General features: G+C 40.5%; 1 protein-coding gene across 6 annotated transcripts in view; it reads right to left on the reverse strand.

Annotated features, from left to right (window-relative positions):
* Window positions 1–15,774, reverse strand: part of dnajc6 (DnaJ (Hsp40) homolog, subfamily C, member 6) — a 105,440-nt gene that overhangs the window by 41,229 nt on the left and 48,437 nt on the right. For 3 of the 6 annotated variants that reach the window (XM_088348787.1, XM_088348785.1, XM_088348788.1), the window contains 3 exons: window positions 12,048–12,189; window positions 9,277–9,412; window positions 3,245–3,294 (listed from right to left, as the gene is read on the reverse strand). In XM_088348787.1, coding sequence (XP_088204913.1) covers window positions 3,245–3,294; window positions 9,277–9,412; window positions 12,048–12,060 — 199 coding nt within the window. In that variant the 5' untranslated portion in view covers window positions 12,061–12,189. Of the gene's footprint in view, window positions 1–3,244; window positions 3,295–9,276; window positions 9,413–12,047; window positions 12,401–15,774 lie in introns of those variants that run through there. The other 3 variants (XM_088348786.1, XM_088348784.1, XM_088348789.1) reach the window with 2 other exon arrangements.

Here is a 15,774-nt window from a genome sequence, read left to right on the forward strand (position 1 = left end):
CGAGATTCAGCAGTGCTTAATACGCGATCGGAAATTTACACGCGGTTGGCTGCGCGAAAAAGTTTTGCGCTGCTCAAAACTTCAGACCACGGGTACACAGACTTTCACGGGCGTATCGAGGCTGAATCACGTCCAGAAATTTTTGCCGGTGAAGCAGACGATGTTGGACGCTTTGAGATCGCCATATAGACGAGATACAGCAGTGCTTTACTCGCGGTCGAAAATTCACACGCGGTTGGCCGCGCGAAAAAGTTTTGCGCTGCTCATAACTTTAGACCACGTGTTAACCGCGGGCGGCACACGTGGTACACACGAGGTAATGACGCGGAAATGACGCGGAACGACGTGCTATGGCCGCAGCCAGGGCGTGGTTACACGTGGGTAGGACGCGAAATTTCAGCGGGTAATCGTGGGTGGAGCACGGTCATAGCATGTTCTGCGCCTGTATGGCGGTGTTAATACGTGAAATTAGCGTGTTACGCGTGTGACGGTCAAACGCCTTTCTCCGCGTATATACAGCGCGATTTGCCGAGCACACGTCAGTTGTGCTCGAGACATCAAGGGGTGGACATGGATCCCCGTCACCGTAGTGTAGTGATCTCGTCTTAATCCATTTTTAATTCTTGACATTTCTTTTCATTTCATATAATAATATAATAAAAATGAAAAACTATTACAATAATAACATATTGGCTTCTTCGGTGCCATAGCTTGAAATCTTGATCTTCACGGGACTGTGTCTTGAGCGGTTATGATTTCTACAGCCCGGTGTTATGCCGAGAAATGCATCCCTGCCGAGATTTGCATCCCCTCGCTACTACAACCACTTTTATCTCGTTTTATCTCACTTTTAGGGAATGTAATGGCGAACATATAACCAAATCCACTTCGTCTTGCATTTGTTGGGAATGTAATACAACATAAACCATTCCGTCTTTGTTTTTGTTGTGAACGTAATCGAACGGTAATGCACACCGTATATAAATCACTTTTGAGAACTGTTATGCACTCTACCGTAAAGCTTATTATGCAGAAATAAGCTTTATGGTAGAGTGCATAACAGTTTCAATACGAGCGATTCGAATAGAAAAAGGCAAAATAAACATGTTACCTGCTCAAAAGTGATTTGTATACGGCGTGCATTACCGTTCGATTACATTCACAACAAATACAAAGACGGAATGGTTTAAGTTGTATTACATTCCCAACAAATGCAAGACGAAGTGGTTTTGGTTATATGTTCTCCATTAAATTCCCTAAAAGTGATATAAAAGTGAGATAAAACGAGGTAAAAGTGGTTGTAGTAGCGAGGGGATGCAAATCTCGGCAAGGATGCATTTCTCGGCATAACGCCGGCTCGGCAGCTTTTATACCCGTGGTCCACACAAGAAAATGACGCGAAAATGACGCGAAAGTGACGCGATGAGGAAGCGGAACAGTCGCCGGCGTCTGTTTTGCGGGCATACCACCGATGAACAGCGGGTTGGCCAATTTTGCGCATTTTCCATCGCGGGCAACCACGGGCAAAAAAAAACGAAAAATTTTACCCGCGAGCCAGACGCAAACGGCTGTGTGACCGGGCCCTTAGATTAGGTCCAAAGAAGCATTTCCTTTCATGCTCAATGATTTCAAGCTCTCATGTGGGAAAGTCCCAAGGTGATTGTATCCTTTAAAGACTACTCTATTCTCTTGCACTTAACTGCTGTGTGAATGACCAATGCCAGTTCCTGAGTTTGTACACGTTTTCCTTGCCAAATTCAAGCACTTTTTAAGGACTATCAAAGCCAATTCTGAATTTTCTCCATTAGCATTAAAAGACAATATCCACTGTGAATCATGTATTTTGCAGAGCCACAAAGATATCTGCGATTTTACATTTGCGATTTTAATCTAATTTATCAAAACATGATTTTGTATCATGAGTAAATTGAAAATGTGTTCATTTGTTTTTGAGACAAATCTCTCCCCATATAGGTGCTGGGTAAAAATGACAGGTGAATGTATCTTACATTTCCATCAGCAGTTTTACAGTTTTACCACTGGGTAACGCTAGCTTAATTTTTTGCATTGCCCATAATAAATGTCCATAACCGGTTCTGTGGAATGCTCTTCCCCCTGAGATCCGATCTGCAACCTCAGTGGAAATGTTTAAATCTAAACTTAAAACTCACTTCTACTCCATTGCATATGAATAATAACCTACTCTTCTTGTCGGCTGAAAAATAGTCTGTGTAACATAGTGTACTAATCTGTGAAGCCCTCAGAGACTTATTGTGATTAAGGGCTATACAAATAAAAATGACTTGACTTGACTTGATAACTGCTATGTAATTCTTTGACTAATACACATTTCCTAGTGCCCTGTTTAGGAGCACCTGTCTTCTTGGGTGCAACTCGTAGGAGGCTGGTACGCTTTATAGGACAATGCCATACAGACTAATGCCAGCTGCAGTTAATCACAAGGGGAAAAATGCAGTAGCAAAGCGAAGCCACAAGAGAGCAGCGTCAGCGTGATTTTTTTAAAGAAGACTTGTTGAGAAACATGGTAACAATTCAAAGCATTCAAAAAGCACTTCAACCAAAATTCAAGCACTTTTCATTCCTTGAAAACAACATTGAAATTCGAGCGTTTTCAAGAATTTCAAGCACCCTTACAAACACTACAGTTGGATTGACTGTGCCCGCACCATATTTCAAACATTACAATTATACTTGATCAAAAGCGTAGTTAACCTGGTCAGTCGTTTAAGCATACTGTACACCTACCAGACTGTTACATGTTTCTAAATTTACCAGGACTTTTTACTTTTTGATATATAAACATCCATGCAAGCATTTATTTTGCAATTTCTGTGGGGGGTTTTTGCATTAAGCACATTGATCGACAAATACAAAGCTGGTTGGTGCACCATTTGAATTATGGCTGGCTACTGAACAGCTAAAGGGTAGTTGAAGAGGAAGTAATGAATTATATGATAAGCAGGGTGTATCTGTGACTGCTCTGCACACATAATGGAATTTAATTAAGGCTTTTTGACTGTCAGTGCCTCTGTCGAGTCTTTTAACCGGCTGCTCGATGTGAAAGTAGCACAGTGTTTGCAAATAATGTCAAATATTTCCTATGAAGTACTAACCAGGTAACTTTACTGTAACATCTTCAGGTTGTCGAAAGTAATGACTAGTGAATAGGTTTCATATTTCACAGTCCCCTGCCAGAATGATGAAAAATGTTAACTTTTCTTACCAATGATTCTTGATGTGATATAGGCTATGTCCAACTCTCCCTTAGTGTACCTGCAACAGAGATCATCATTTAGTAGGGAAAATTTAAATTATTGCCATAGGGAAACATGGAGGTGAGTCAGACTCTGAAAGATGGAATTCATTTTTACGTATTTATTATTATGACAATAATACCGTACATATTGCATGAATATTTGTGTCAGGACCGGAATGGAAACAGGAACCAATTGCGTTACGTTTCTCACAAGTTTTATTGAAGGAAAGAGGAAGCGCTGCGCCCACAATCCGGTGTTCGCTGGACGCGGCAAGCAAGTCGCTCTCGTACTCGGATTGTGATCCGAGCACGGAAGTGGATATTCCGTAACGAGCGATGGCGGTGTTAAGGACGGAAAAAACTGATCGATAGCCGGAACTGGGAGAGCAAGGCGTGGTCGGGGTCAGAAACGAGTCGTAAGCCAGAAGGGGAGAGTAGACGTAGTCAGTGACAAAAAGAGGTCGTAAGCCGGGACGGGAGAGCAGACGTGGTCAGGATCGAAAGGGGTCGTAGCCGGAGACAGACGGGGGCAAAATGGGGACAGGTGGGAGTCAGGGTCGAAAAAAGGCTTGCCTAGTAAACACGGAGATTCACAGACGGACTGAGAAGAGGGGATTGACAGGCCTTGGTTCAAATCGAGCCAATCAGAACCCGCGGCAAATTTGAGGGTTATAGGTGTGCCCTATGGTTCAGAAATGCGTAATTACAACGAAAGGCTACTACGTTTGGTAACTGTTTATCAATGTATGAATTCATTTTAGCGGTTAAACCAGATTACCCAATGTTAGTCTATGCCACAGGTGTCAAACAGGCGGCCCGCGGGCCAAATCAGGCCCGCTAAGGGATTGAATCCGGCCCGCGAGACAACACTCAGAGAAGCGCAAGAGAAGAACAAGCTGCAGGTTGAAATATGTCAACTTGATGTTGCCAAAGCCAGGTGCCTCTCACAAAAACATTGTACTTGTATTTATTTCTCTCGTTGTCTCTCTCTCTCTGTCTCTCTCTCTCTTTCGTTCTTTTCCACTCTGTCTCTTTCACTCTCAGTGTCTCGCTTTTTCTCTTCCTTTGTTGCTCTTTGTCTCTTTCTCTCTCTGTGTCTTTTAACCTCTTTTGCTCTAACTTCCTTTTTTCCTTTTCTCTCTTTTCCCTTTCTCTCTTCATACCCTTTGCACTCTCTTTTCTCTCCTTCTGTCTTTCTATTTCTCTTTGAATTTCTTTCTTCCTCCCCCTGTCTTTTCCCCCTCTCTCATCACTTTTTATCTTTTGTTTCTCACGCTCTCTCCCTCTCTTTTTTTTTCTCTGTCCCGCCTTCTCTCCTTTTCCCTCTCTCTTTCTCTTATTTCTTTATCTTTTTTTCTTTTTCTTTAATGTACTATTCCGGCCCCCGACAGAATGTTTGTTCTATCGTGTGGCCCCCGAGTTAAAATGAGTTTGACACCCCTGGTCTATGCTATATGAAAAGGATTTATTTTTAAGTTTATGATGTTATTTTTTTATGCAATACCTAGGTCTTAAAGTATTTCATTTTCATGCACCTTATAGTCTGGACCGCCCGATATATGAACATATTTGACAAATTATTTTTGGGGGGGCGGTGCATCTTACCACCTTGTACGCCATACAGTCTAGAAAATGTGGTACTTACATTTTATTAAGTTCATCATTTACTTGAAAAACGTTGCCCGAAAGCATCATCTTCTTAACTAAAACAAATGTTGAAACATTTCTTAAAGGTACACTGTGTATCATTCGACCACTAAATAGGAGCTACGAAGTGCAAGAAGAATACAAACTTCGGGGATTCAAAGTGACCAAAACATTTCAAAATTATCATTTTTTTGCATAGGTTTTTGGAGGTTTTTAGGTACCCTTGGCAGCAAAATGGCAGACAATTAGGTCAGCTCAATTTAGGTGACTCTCATGTTGTGTAAAATAAATACTAATTTCTCGACATACGATCATTTCTAAAAAAAAAAATTCATGATCATATGAATGAAACCTTTTCAATAAATAAAATAATTTTGAGTTATATTTTGCCTTTTTTAGATAAGACGAGGACCTAAATTCAGATTCCATCGTAGTATATTTAAGTCAAGTCATGTTTATTTGTATAGCCCTTAATCACAAGGAGTCTCAAAGTTCAGCACAGACCACAGATTATTGCAAACTACCTACATGAGGGCAAAGAAAAACTCAAAAACCTCAACATGAGGAAAATGAAGAAACCTTGAGAAGGGACCACACATGAGGTGCTTTAAATTTGATATCATTTTATAAAATAAATTAAAAACATTTTAGCTTTTGTATTCTTATTTATTAGTCTTTCTATTTATTTTTCTATTTCTATTACTATAAATTCAATATTATTTCATATGTTTTAATTATTATTTTTATTATTGTTAATTATTTATATATATATATATATATATATATATATATATATATATATATATACCACAGCCATATCCCCCAAGTGGGAGGTGGCTAGAGTCATTTCTGACTCATTTTGGGAGATTGATTCAGAGGAGGGGATTCCCAGCCCCCTCGCTCAACCCAACTGAGGTGTTGGGAGTCATTAGGTGACCAAACCCCCCAATTCCAACCCCTAATGCTGAGCGCCAAGCAGGGAGGCAACGGGTACCAATGTTTAAGTCTTAGGTATGACTCGATTAATATTTTATAAAAAGATATTATTCTTTGTTATTACTATGAAAAAATATAAGAAATTTATTCAACATAATAACGTGGCTTTTTGCTTAACATTTAGGGCTACATTTATTTTTTTTTGCCATAGATGTAGACAGTAACTATGGTGGGGGACTGCTGGATATGGGGGGCATGAAATAATACACACCTTTGTTTTAAGAAAATATAACGTGCATGAGAAATCTAAAGGAATATGCTGAGTTCATTTTCAACTGTACAGAGGATAAGCATAAAAAATATATACTGTGTATATTTGTTTTCATTTGGGCTTTCTCTTAGATTGCATTTCAGTGTAGTACCCTCACACTTCATTCCTCCCACTACAATATCTACAATATCATCTACAATACAATATGTCCTGAAATAACAACAAAGTGAACCCTTTTGAATTACAACATTGCACTGGTAACTTAGCACAATGAGCTAACATGAATAATTTAGTTCCAGGGAAAGACCAAGAGCAACAGACAGCAAACAGATGAGCTGTGCTGAAGAGAACAGAAAGAGGAAGCAGATCTGAAGGCAGCAACACCAGGACGGAATATTCATGATTAGACCTAGTAAGTAAAGAGTGAGAAGAATTGTGCAGTTTTTGAAAAAAAAAAAAAGTAAAATAATAATAATAATAATAATAAATAAATAAAACAGGGCAGCACGGCGGCGCAGTGGTTAGCGCTTGTGCGGCACAGTTCATGTCATGGGAACCTGTCGTGGGTTCAAATCCAGCTCCAGACTTTCTGTGCGGAGTTTGTATGTTCTCCCCGTGCTCGCGTGGGTTTCCTCCGGGCACTCCGGTTTCCTCCCACATTCCAAAGACATGCATTTCAGGTGAATTGGCCGGTCCAAATTGTCCCTAGGTGTGAATGAGCGAATGAGTTGTCTGTCCCTGTGTGCCCTGCGATTGGCTGGCAACCAGTTCAGGGTGTCCCCTGCCCACTGCCCGATGATTGCTGGGATGGGCTCCAGCCCCCCGCGACCCTACTGAGGATAAGCGGTACGGCTAATGAGATGAGATGAGATAAATAAAACAAAATACAGAGCCCCATTTAATGTCCCACTGCACAAATAGTGGACACGTTTACAAACTGAGAGTGGATTGTGCTGTGCCACTCTGGTGTTTTTTAAAAAATGGTCTCAAACAGACGGCCCGCAGGCTGGATCAGGCCCACTAATGTATTTAATACAACCCACGGAAATATGCTTAGAGAAGCACAAGAGGAAAATGAGCCGCATCGCATCAAACAATGATCCGCTGTTTCAAATGTATTGCAAAAGCCCAAAGCAAAGCGTCCAGTGTAGCTGTTTTTGCTGACTAACATTTATAAACCAGAAAACATCGGAAGAAAAACCCATCCTGATGTTATTTTGCTTAAAATATAAGCGCTGTTTAAGGCAATATGGTTGTTCTTTTGTGTAAGGTGTGGATGTCTCTCTTTACCGCAACAAATGCTACTAAACTACAGTTTTTATCGCCAGTAATTGGAAATCATCGGTTGGCACCTGGATTAAAAAATACAATATAGATAAATACCACCAGGCTGTCGTTGCAGAAGTTTTAGGAACCTTTAGTTCCTTTTTTATAACAAATGCAAAATCTAACAACAAAGTTTCCAAATTCAAGTAAACATTTTCATTGACAAAAAGCAGAAAAATACAATTGTTTGCACTTAAATTCTAGTCTGTGTGCTAATTTTGTTACTTTCCAGTTTGCATGAGTTTTCCTAAGTTAAATAAACTGTAGTGGGAATGAATTTGGATGTTGTTTTTTTTAAAAATGCACTGTTGATACTCACCGCAAGAGATTAAATATTAGTGAAGAAAAAAATTATTGAGGGGAAAATATTTGCTTTATTATCTAATCTTACACCCTTGAATCTTAATTGTAATTCAATTGTGGACCTCCAAAAGATCCCCAGCCCTACACCTTTTATGCCATTAATTTACCGCTCCGACTTTACTAGTCCACATGAGAGGGTTTTTGGCCCCTGAGTTAAAATTTGTTTGATACCCCTGTTCTTAAACATACCGCTCTGGTTCACATTACTTGCTAGTGATATCTGAATTCATGGCATCTAATAGGAGAGTAAATAAATATGATTTTGGAGTTAAGTTACCCAAATTAGCAAAAAATTCATAGAAGTGTCTCAACATGAGGAGGTGTGCAGTACCTTAGGAGCGCTCGTCTTGGGATCAAGAGATTGCAGGTTCGATTCCCGGCTCCTCCGTGTTACATGTCGAAGTGTCCTTGGGTAAGACACTGAACCCCTGATGCCCCCAATAAGCAGGTTAGCGCCTTACATGGCTGCATGGCCGCTATGCGGAAATGTGAAGCACGCTGTAAAGTGCTTTGGGAAGTCTTGACTTGAAAAGCGCTATATAAAAAATGCAGATCATTTTATTTTACCAGCCTAGATGGTAGTGCGCCCGCTCCGAGACTGGGAGGTCGCTGTTTCAAGCCTTGGCTGGGTCATACCTAAGACTTACAACATTTGTACTTATTACCTCCCTGCTTAGCGCTCGGCATTAAGGGTTGGAATTGGGGGGTTTGGTCACCTAATGACCCCAACACAGCAGTTGGGTCTAAAATGGCTCGCTACAGTTTAACTGTATGGGTCAGGTGTATCGACATTTCGTTCTGTGTGCATGGTTACAAAGAATGACAATTAAAGTAAATTCTATTCTATTCTATTATAACAAAAAATTCAGAACAGTGATTGAAAAATTATTTTATGTAACGCATTTACATGATTACGACTAGTAAATAATCACTATCACACAGAGCCTTCTTGTTAGGGGAAGATGATGCCCATTCCCTCATGAGATCAAATCTAAGCAGACAAAGCTAAAGCAAGCGTATTTCCTGAAATTCTTTATTTCCTGCGCATTATTACCAGCAATTTAAGAATTTATTTTGCATTTCCGGTAGATATTTGGAAAAAAATTCAAGCAAGGGTCAAGGCTTGCAATGTCATTGATTCTGTTCATAGCTTTTATTGGTCAGAACTATGCAGCTAGAGTGTGGAGTGGGTCAAGTTTTGTAATCACAGCATTGCTTTCAAGATGATTTCACAACCAAGGAAATTTTACAGCGTCCGTGAACTGAACAAGTATGTTTTAGGAATGTGGAAAGTAGCAAAAAAAACAAAAACAAAATCAACACATCAAGATGATAACACCGCTATCAAAATCTCGAATATCATTCAACTGAGCCTTGCGTCATTTGGGTGCAACTCAAAAGCCTGAATATGCGTTGATGTTATTTAATCTTCATATTAAGAATGTATAATCCTTACGTGGCAACCTGATGCATGACCTTGGTGGATGTGTCCTTTAGCGTGTCTTTAAGATTGTCTTTGAAGTTACTGAAGAACTTCCCAGCTCCGCCCTTGACCATATCCAGCAGTCCTCCGCCATAGTTACTGTCCATATCTGGGACGAAAAAATACATGTACCCATAAATGTTAAGCAAAAAAGCCACATAATGATGACAAAAGGTATTATGATAGAATCAGAATTTAGGTCTGCATTTTGTTTATTTCAAGTACAGTGAGTACTCATTTAACACGGGGGGGCATTCCCCAAAAGATCTGTGAAGTAGAATCCTTGATTTATTTTTCTTTTGTCATGGTTGCCATGGCGCCCAATTGGCCCCACCCATGTGGCGCCAGCTGCGGCTCGTTGACAGATTGGCTTTCCTTCTATTCAAACTCAGTGCTCTCAATCACCTTTTGTCAGTCCTTCAACGAACCTCTGCCCTGCAAGACGTGGGTTTCGACTCGGTCCTGTTTCCTGATGGTATTTCCTGTCTGGTATTGTTCCCGTTTATTTTGTCCTGTTGAATATTGGTTTCCAGTTTTGTTTCTGTCTTGATTAACCTGTTTAATTTCGATATCCTGTTTTGATATCAATCCTGTCTGTCCCGTCCTGTCCGGTATCTGTCCGATATCTCCTCGGGCAATTGGTATCGATCTCGACGGCTTCTGGCTTCCTGTCATTCCACGCCAGACTGCTGCCTAATGTGCATGACTCCCCATTTCCCGTAAATTAAAAGGCTTGTGTGAGAAACGTCACGCATTTGGGTCCTGATTGTGTTCTGGTTCTGACAGCTTTTTTACAAATGTTATACAATAAAATAGTTGAACCTATAAAATGATCTATTAATATTATTGGAATTTTGCAGAAATGTTTCATGTGCTCCTGTGCATACAGTCCGTAAAGCCAACAGTTTCATTTAGACTCATTTACGTATGCTGGTTAGACAGATATAATACGCTTGTGACAGAATCGCTTGTGCAATTCATTCAATTCATGTAGAATTGGTTTATTTTCTTTTGGATATCTGTTAGTGTCAGGGCATCAAAACACAGGTGTGTTCAAATTTCTTCAAACAGCATAATGCGCAACCATGGGCTATTACAAATATCAGGTATCGGTGCTTTGTAATATAAAAAGATAAATTTGGTTTAATCAAAAATGTCACTTTTTCCCAGGGAAGGGAAATGTATGTACTCATGGTGTCAGTACTTAAAATATTGATAAAGACTCAAAATGTGAAAAATGTGATATTGAACATCTTACTATCTAGGGCAGGGCCGAGTCAACCAAAATGTTGAAAAAGCCATATTGGATGAAAGGAAATTTTGTCTGGAGCCCGACATCGAATGCAACACCTCCTGTTCTATCTGTATTAGCTATATTAGCCTACTATCTTTATGACTCAATTAGATGCAGCGCATCCTGTGGAGAATGATGCAAGTGACTACTCTGTTGTAGGATACCACCTCAAGTTTAACTTCATTACAATATAAATGAATTACAGCAAAGTTAATTGCTCTGGTAAAAGCAAAGAACTGCAAAAAGAAAATCCAATTTCGGATGTCATTTTTATTTTTGTGGATTTGAAAAAACAAAATGGAACGTGGATAATGTGCCGCTTTCCTCAGCAACAAAAGTGCAATAAAATGCAGCCTGCATTCATAAAAATATAACGGCAGCCTTTTGAAAAGCTAGATAGATCTACATCTACATTTGATTGGCAGAGCAAGACAGCAATATATAAAATATAAAATGAAAAAAAAAACATTTTATTGTCTAACTTAATCTTACAAATTAAGTCTATGCACTGCTCCTTTAGAATAAAAGCATCAATAGATAGGTAATCCTCATTATGTAAAACCAAAATCATGCAATGAAAAAATTATTATTGGTTGCTTCACTTGCTGTTAGCTTGCTAATGCTAATGCTTGATTGTATTGTTTGCGGCTGAGGTGTGTGCCAAATCGAAATCTTTTGGTATTACTATCACTCTCTGACGTGAGGCAAAAGAATTGTGTGCCTCACTCTGCACCTGCATTCGCTCAGCAAAGTAGAACATTAAAAACAAATGTAAAAATTGAGAGATTTTGAAGAAGAAAAAAATCCAAAAAGTGTCAAATTTAATGAGGAAAAAAAATCCAACCATCCATCCATTTTCTGCACCGCTTATCTTAACAAGGGTCGCAAGAGTCCTGGAGCCCATCCCAGCCTTCTTTGGGCAGTGGGACGGGACACAATGACTGGTTGCAAGACACACAATGAACAAACAACCATTCATATGCTCACTAATACATAGGGACAATTTGGAACGGCCAATTTACCTGACATGCACATCTTTGGGAAGTGGGAGGAAACTGGATTGCCCAGAGGAAACCCACAGAGGTACGAGGAGAACATGCAATATTTGCACACGGAGGCTAGGAGCTGGAATTGAGCCCAGACCTCTGAACTGGGGTTGATGAGCTAACCCCTCAGCTGCCAAAGCCCCCCATGAATAAAACAATGTAATATATTTGTAATTTTATACTTCCATAATGATGACAACTGAATGTCTACAGGGGGTAATCATGCCACCAGGGCATACCTGGGTAACCCGATATGAGCATTTAAAGGACTTGAAAATGTAAAGAGCTCTGGATAGGCAGACATGGTGATACAGACTGTCGGAATCTGTCACTCCTCCAACCATCCCATCTGCCACTTCCAAACTGTATACGAATGGCCAAAATAAGAGTGATTGTACACGTACCTGAGCTGTCCATGGTGCTGCAGTCTTCCTGTTTCCTGAAGCCGGCTTTCGGTCCGTGGAGAGCCGCTATCGGGCCTCCGAGCGCGCTGGCTCCTCCTCCTCCTCTGCCGGTAATGAAGCTATCTCTTCCACTGTCGACCAACTGCAAAGATTCATAGCCATCGTAAGTGCACTTTTTCCTATAAGCACTCAGCAAGCTCATCACAGAAAAATGACCCCTAAAAATGTGTCCGAGGAGACCCAACAACAGGGTGGCTGTGCAGTCTCCTCAGCAGCCGCCGATGCTACTACTGCTACCGCTACATGCGCCACATGCCGGGGGTAAGGCCATAATAGCCGCGTCACTGCTGTCTGGGGGAGGTGCGCTCTTACATTCTCTATCCCACTTCCTTCACATTCTCTCTCTCTCTCTCTCTCTGGCTCGCTCTCTCTCTCTCGCTCGCTCTCTCTTCATCTCTCTCCCTCAATGCCGCAGTCAGTCACCACGTTCTCAAGCAGGCAATATTCCGTTTAAAATCGGAATAGTTGCCAAAAGAGGGCATTCACTGGCATCACATTCGCTGCAATGGCCATGATGGCAATATCAAAATCTAATTTATTTGTAAAGCACTTTTCAGCCAATGAATTACCACTCAAAGTGCACAAAAACACTCAGTGTACAATAAGACAATGAAATCTCATTTTCCCCACCCAACACCCCGGAACACCAAACCCACGGACAAACTCAAAATAAAAACAAAATAATAATAATACACATGATTTATCAAATAAATATAATTATGACAAGGGACCTGAGAGAGGCTCATCCACACTGGTAGGGATGTCAGCAGGTGACCCCAGCCACCTAACTATACTGTACCAGTGCCTCCAACACACACACACACACACACACACACACACACACACACTCGAGGAAACACAAATTTGAGAAAAATAAAAATATAACAAAACTGCAGAACAAAAACATAAAAATGTTAAACAAGTAAAATATGTTACAGTAATTGGGTAAGAGTGAAACAAATGAATCTATAAAAAAATTATCAATTAACAACCATATTAAAAAAGTGAGTCGTTTGTAGATGAGTTACTCCCTCTACTGCAGGGGTGTCAAAGCCAAATGGACAGTGGGCCAAATCAAAAATTATGCTAAAAGCCGAGGGCCAGACCGAAAAATGATAGAAACATTCTAATGCTAGTTGCCAATGTTGTGCTAGTCACAGCCAGTGAACTTTAAAGTAACGCTAGACAATACTAAACACTTAATATTTGCTAAATACTAAATACACTAAATATATGCTCAGGCTCACACCATCTAAAAAAATCTAAAGAAAAATAATAATATTAATAATTTATTTGTAGCACATGCTAGTCACAAAGTCTGTCATTTCAACTACTTTTGTTAGTTGCAAATGTTGTTCTAGTCACAGCTAGCAACCCCTAAAGCAGGGGTCGGGAACCTATGGCTCGCAACCCAGCTATGGCTCTTTTCATGACTACATATGGCTTGGAGATTAAAATATAAAATTATACTCAAGCAAATCTAAGCAATGGCGTTCCAATTCTGGTAAGCACAGAGCCGAGTCAAGTGCTCTTATAGTAAGAACAGTTCATATATAGAGCGCATACTGCCCCCGTTTTGGCTGTATGTAGCTAACGAATCTTTTATATGGAACCTCATTCAAAAATGTATGTTCAATGTTGAGAGACTTTATGATGGAAACCCAGGGAACAAACTGTAAACACTCAGCCAAGCACAGAGCGCAATCCGATTGGCTGAGCGGTAGGTGTGGGCAGATAGATAGATAGATACTTTATTCATCCCCGTAGGGAAATTCAGACTCTCAGCAGTCTACCCCGTTATTTATTAACAGATTAACATGATGCCCTAGGGGTGCTTATAGCGGAGTAGATGACGTCACGCCAGTCCAAAAGTTCGACATCCCTGCGGCAGATGGAAAACTTTTCTTTGTGAAAATCTAGGGATACACCACCTCGTGTTAGCAAGTCCGCCTCCTCTCCGATTCCCCCCGGCTTTCGTGTCTCTGTTTAGCGGCGTTGAAGCCGGAATAGCTCCGGGTAGCTCCACGTTAGCGTCCGGAATGCTAAACGTGAGCCACGTTTCCGCAAAACACAGCAACTGCGCTCCCTGTGCGCTTCGATATTTTTCCACCAGCACTCGATGATCTTATTTGGTCGTGAGTTCGCATTTACCATGATTACGGATGGTACCGAAGACTTCGCTAGCTCCGGCTCTTCTTCCACGATAGGCCCCTTCATCACGCCGGCACGAGAATTTTTCAGGGCAAGGAGTTGAAATTCCTTGAATACACAAATTATTTTGTGCGCTAAAACCCATGTCCCATAGGATAGAAGTAATCCATAGTGTAGTTGTCAAAACGGGAAGAAAAAACACCGAAGATAGGAGCAGACAATAAAACAATAGGGCAGCTGCTGGAAAAGGCAGCCGCTCGTGGCAGCGCCGCTTTGATGCAGCGCTTTGCACAAAGCACAGTTCCCTCTGCCCAGCGCCATCTCGATACGTCAGTATCCTTGTTTACAGTATTTTGTGACATTTTTACAAAATAAGTCTTCTAGCACCTTGTTTTGAAACCATTATTTTTTGAAAATATAATAATAATAATAATAATTTCCTTGTATTGTCATTCTGTGTAACAATGTACACAGAACGAAATGTCGATTGCACCTGACCCGTTGTAGCGAGCCGATGCAGCTGCAGCCAACAGAGGGCGCCGCCGACCACTTTTTAAGTCTTAGGAATGACTCGGCCAAATGAAGGTCAAATTAAGCTTCTAAGACCGTAATTGTGCGAGGGAAGTCTAAAGTGGTTTGTTTGTTGATATGGGACACAGGTTGTGGCATTATGATTTCATAGAATTTATTAATGTATGAAACATCTCTTAGTGAAATAAAATGTGCTGGGAAAAAAAGGCTTGTCTGGAGAGCAGGTTTGGCAGTGTTCCTGATATTTGGTTTAAAATATTTTGCTATTATCTCGCTTTTTGGGTAAAAAATGTTCCGGACCCGTGCCCGAAAGAAATGAAAATTCAGATACTAACGCCAACCTCTAAAGTTAAATATGTTCTCACGACTTGAAGCAGCTGCACGGAATTTTTTTTCTCCACACTCGCCACTTCTGGTTATTTTCATCATTGCAAACAAGGCTGAGCAAGTGAATGAGAAATAAACCAGTGCAGTCTGGTCATTTTGAGTCTCTGTAGTTTGTAATTTTCCTTGTGATTTGTAGCACTTGTTGCATTACATGATACCTAGATATCTAGTGATTAACTAGTAAGCACTGTCCCTTTAACAAATTCATTTGCAACATATCCCCAAAAGATTATATTTTATGCACTCAAACACAAAACAACAGTTGTGCAATTATTCTTTTCATGTCTAACTTCTACCATTTGTCACTGTTGTTCTATTGTTTAAAGACGTTTGCAAACCCATAATATTCCAAGTGTTTTATGTCCGACTTGTTTATAATAATAATAATAATAATAATTTCCTTTGTATTGTCATTCTTTGTAACAATGTACACAGAACAAAATGTCGATACACCTGACCCGTTGTAGCGAGCCGATGCAGCCGCAGCCAACAGAGGGCGCCGCCATTTTACCAATTAGGTATGACTCGGCCGAGGCGCGAACCAGCGACCTCCCAGTCATACAATCAAAAACACTTCCATGAATTACCACTGTCCTCA

The sequence above is a fragment of the Urocampus carinirostris genome, chromosome 12 (genome assembly GCF_059441175.1).
Source record: "Urocampus carinirostris isolate Australia breed hairy pipefish chromosome 12, RoL_Ucar_1.0, whole genome shotgun sequence".
Classification (NCBI taxonomy): domain Eukaryota; kingdom Metazoa; phylum Chordata; class Actinopteri; order Syngnathiformes; family Syngnathidae; genus Urocampus; species Urocampus carinirostris.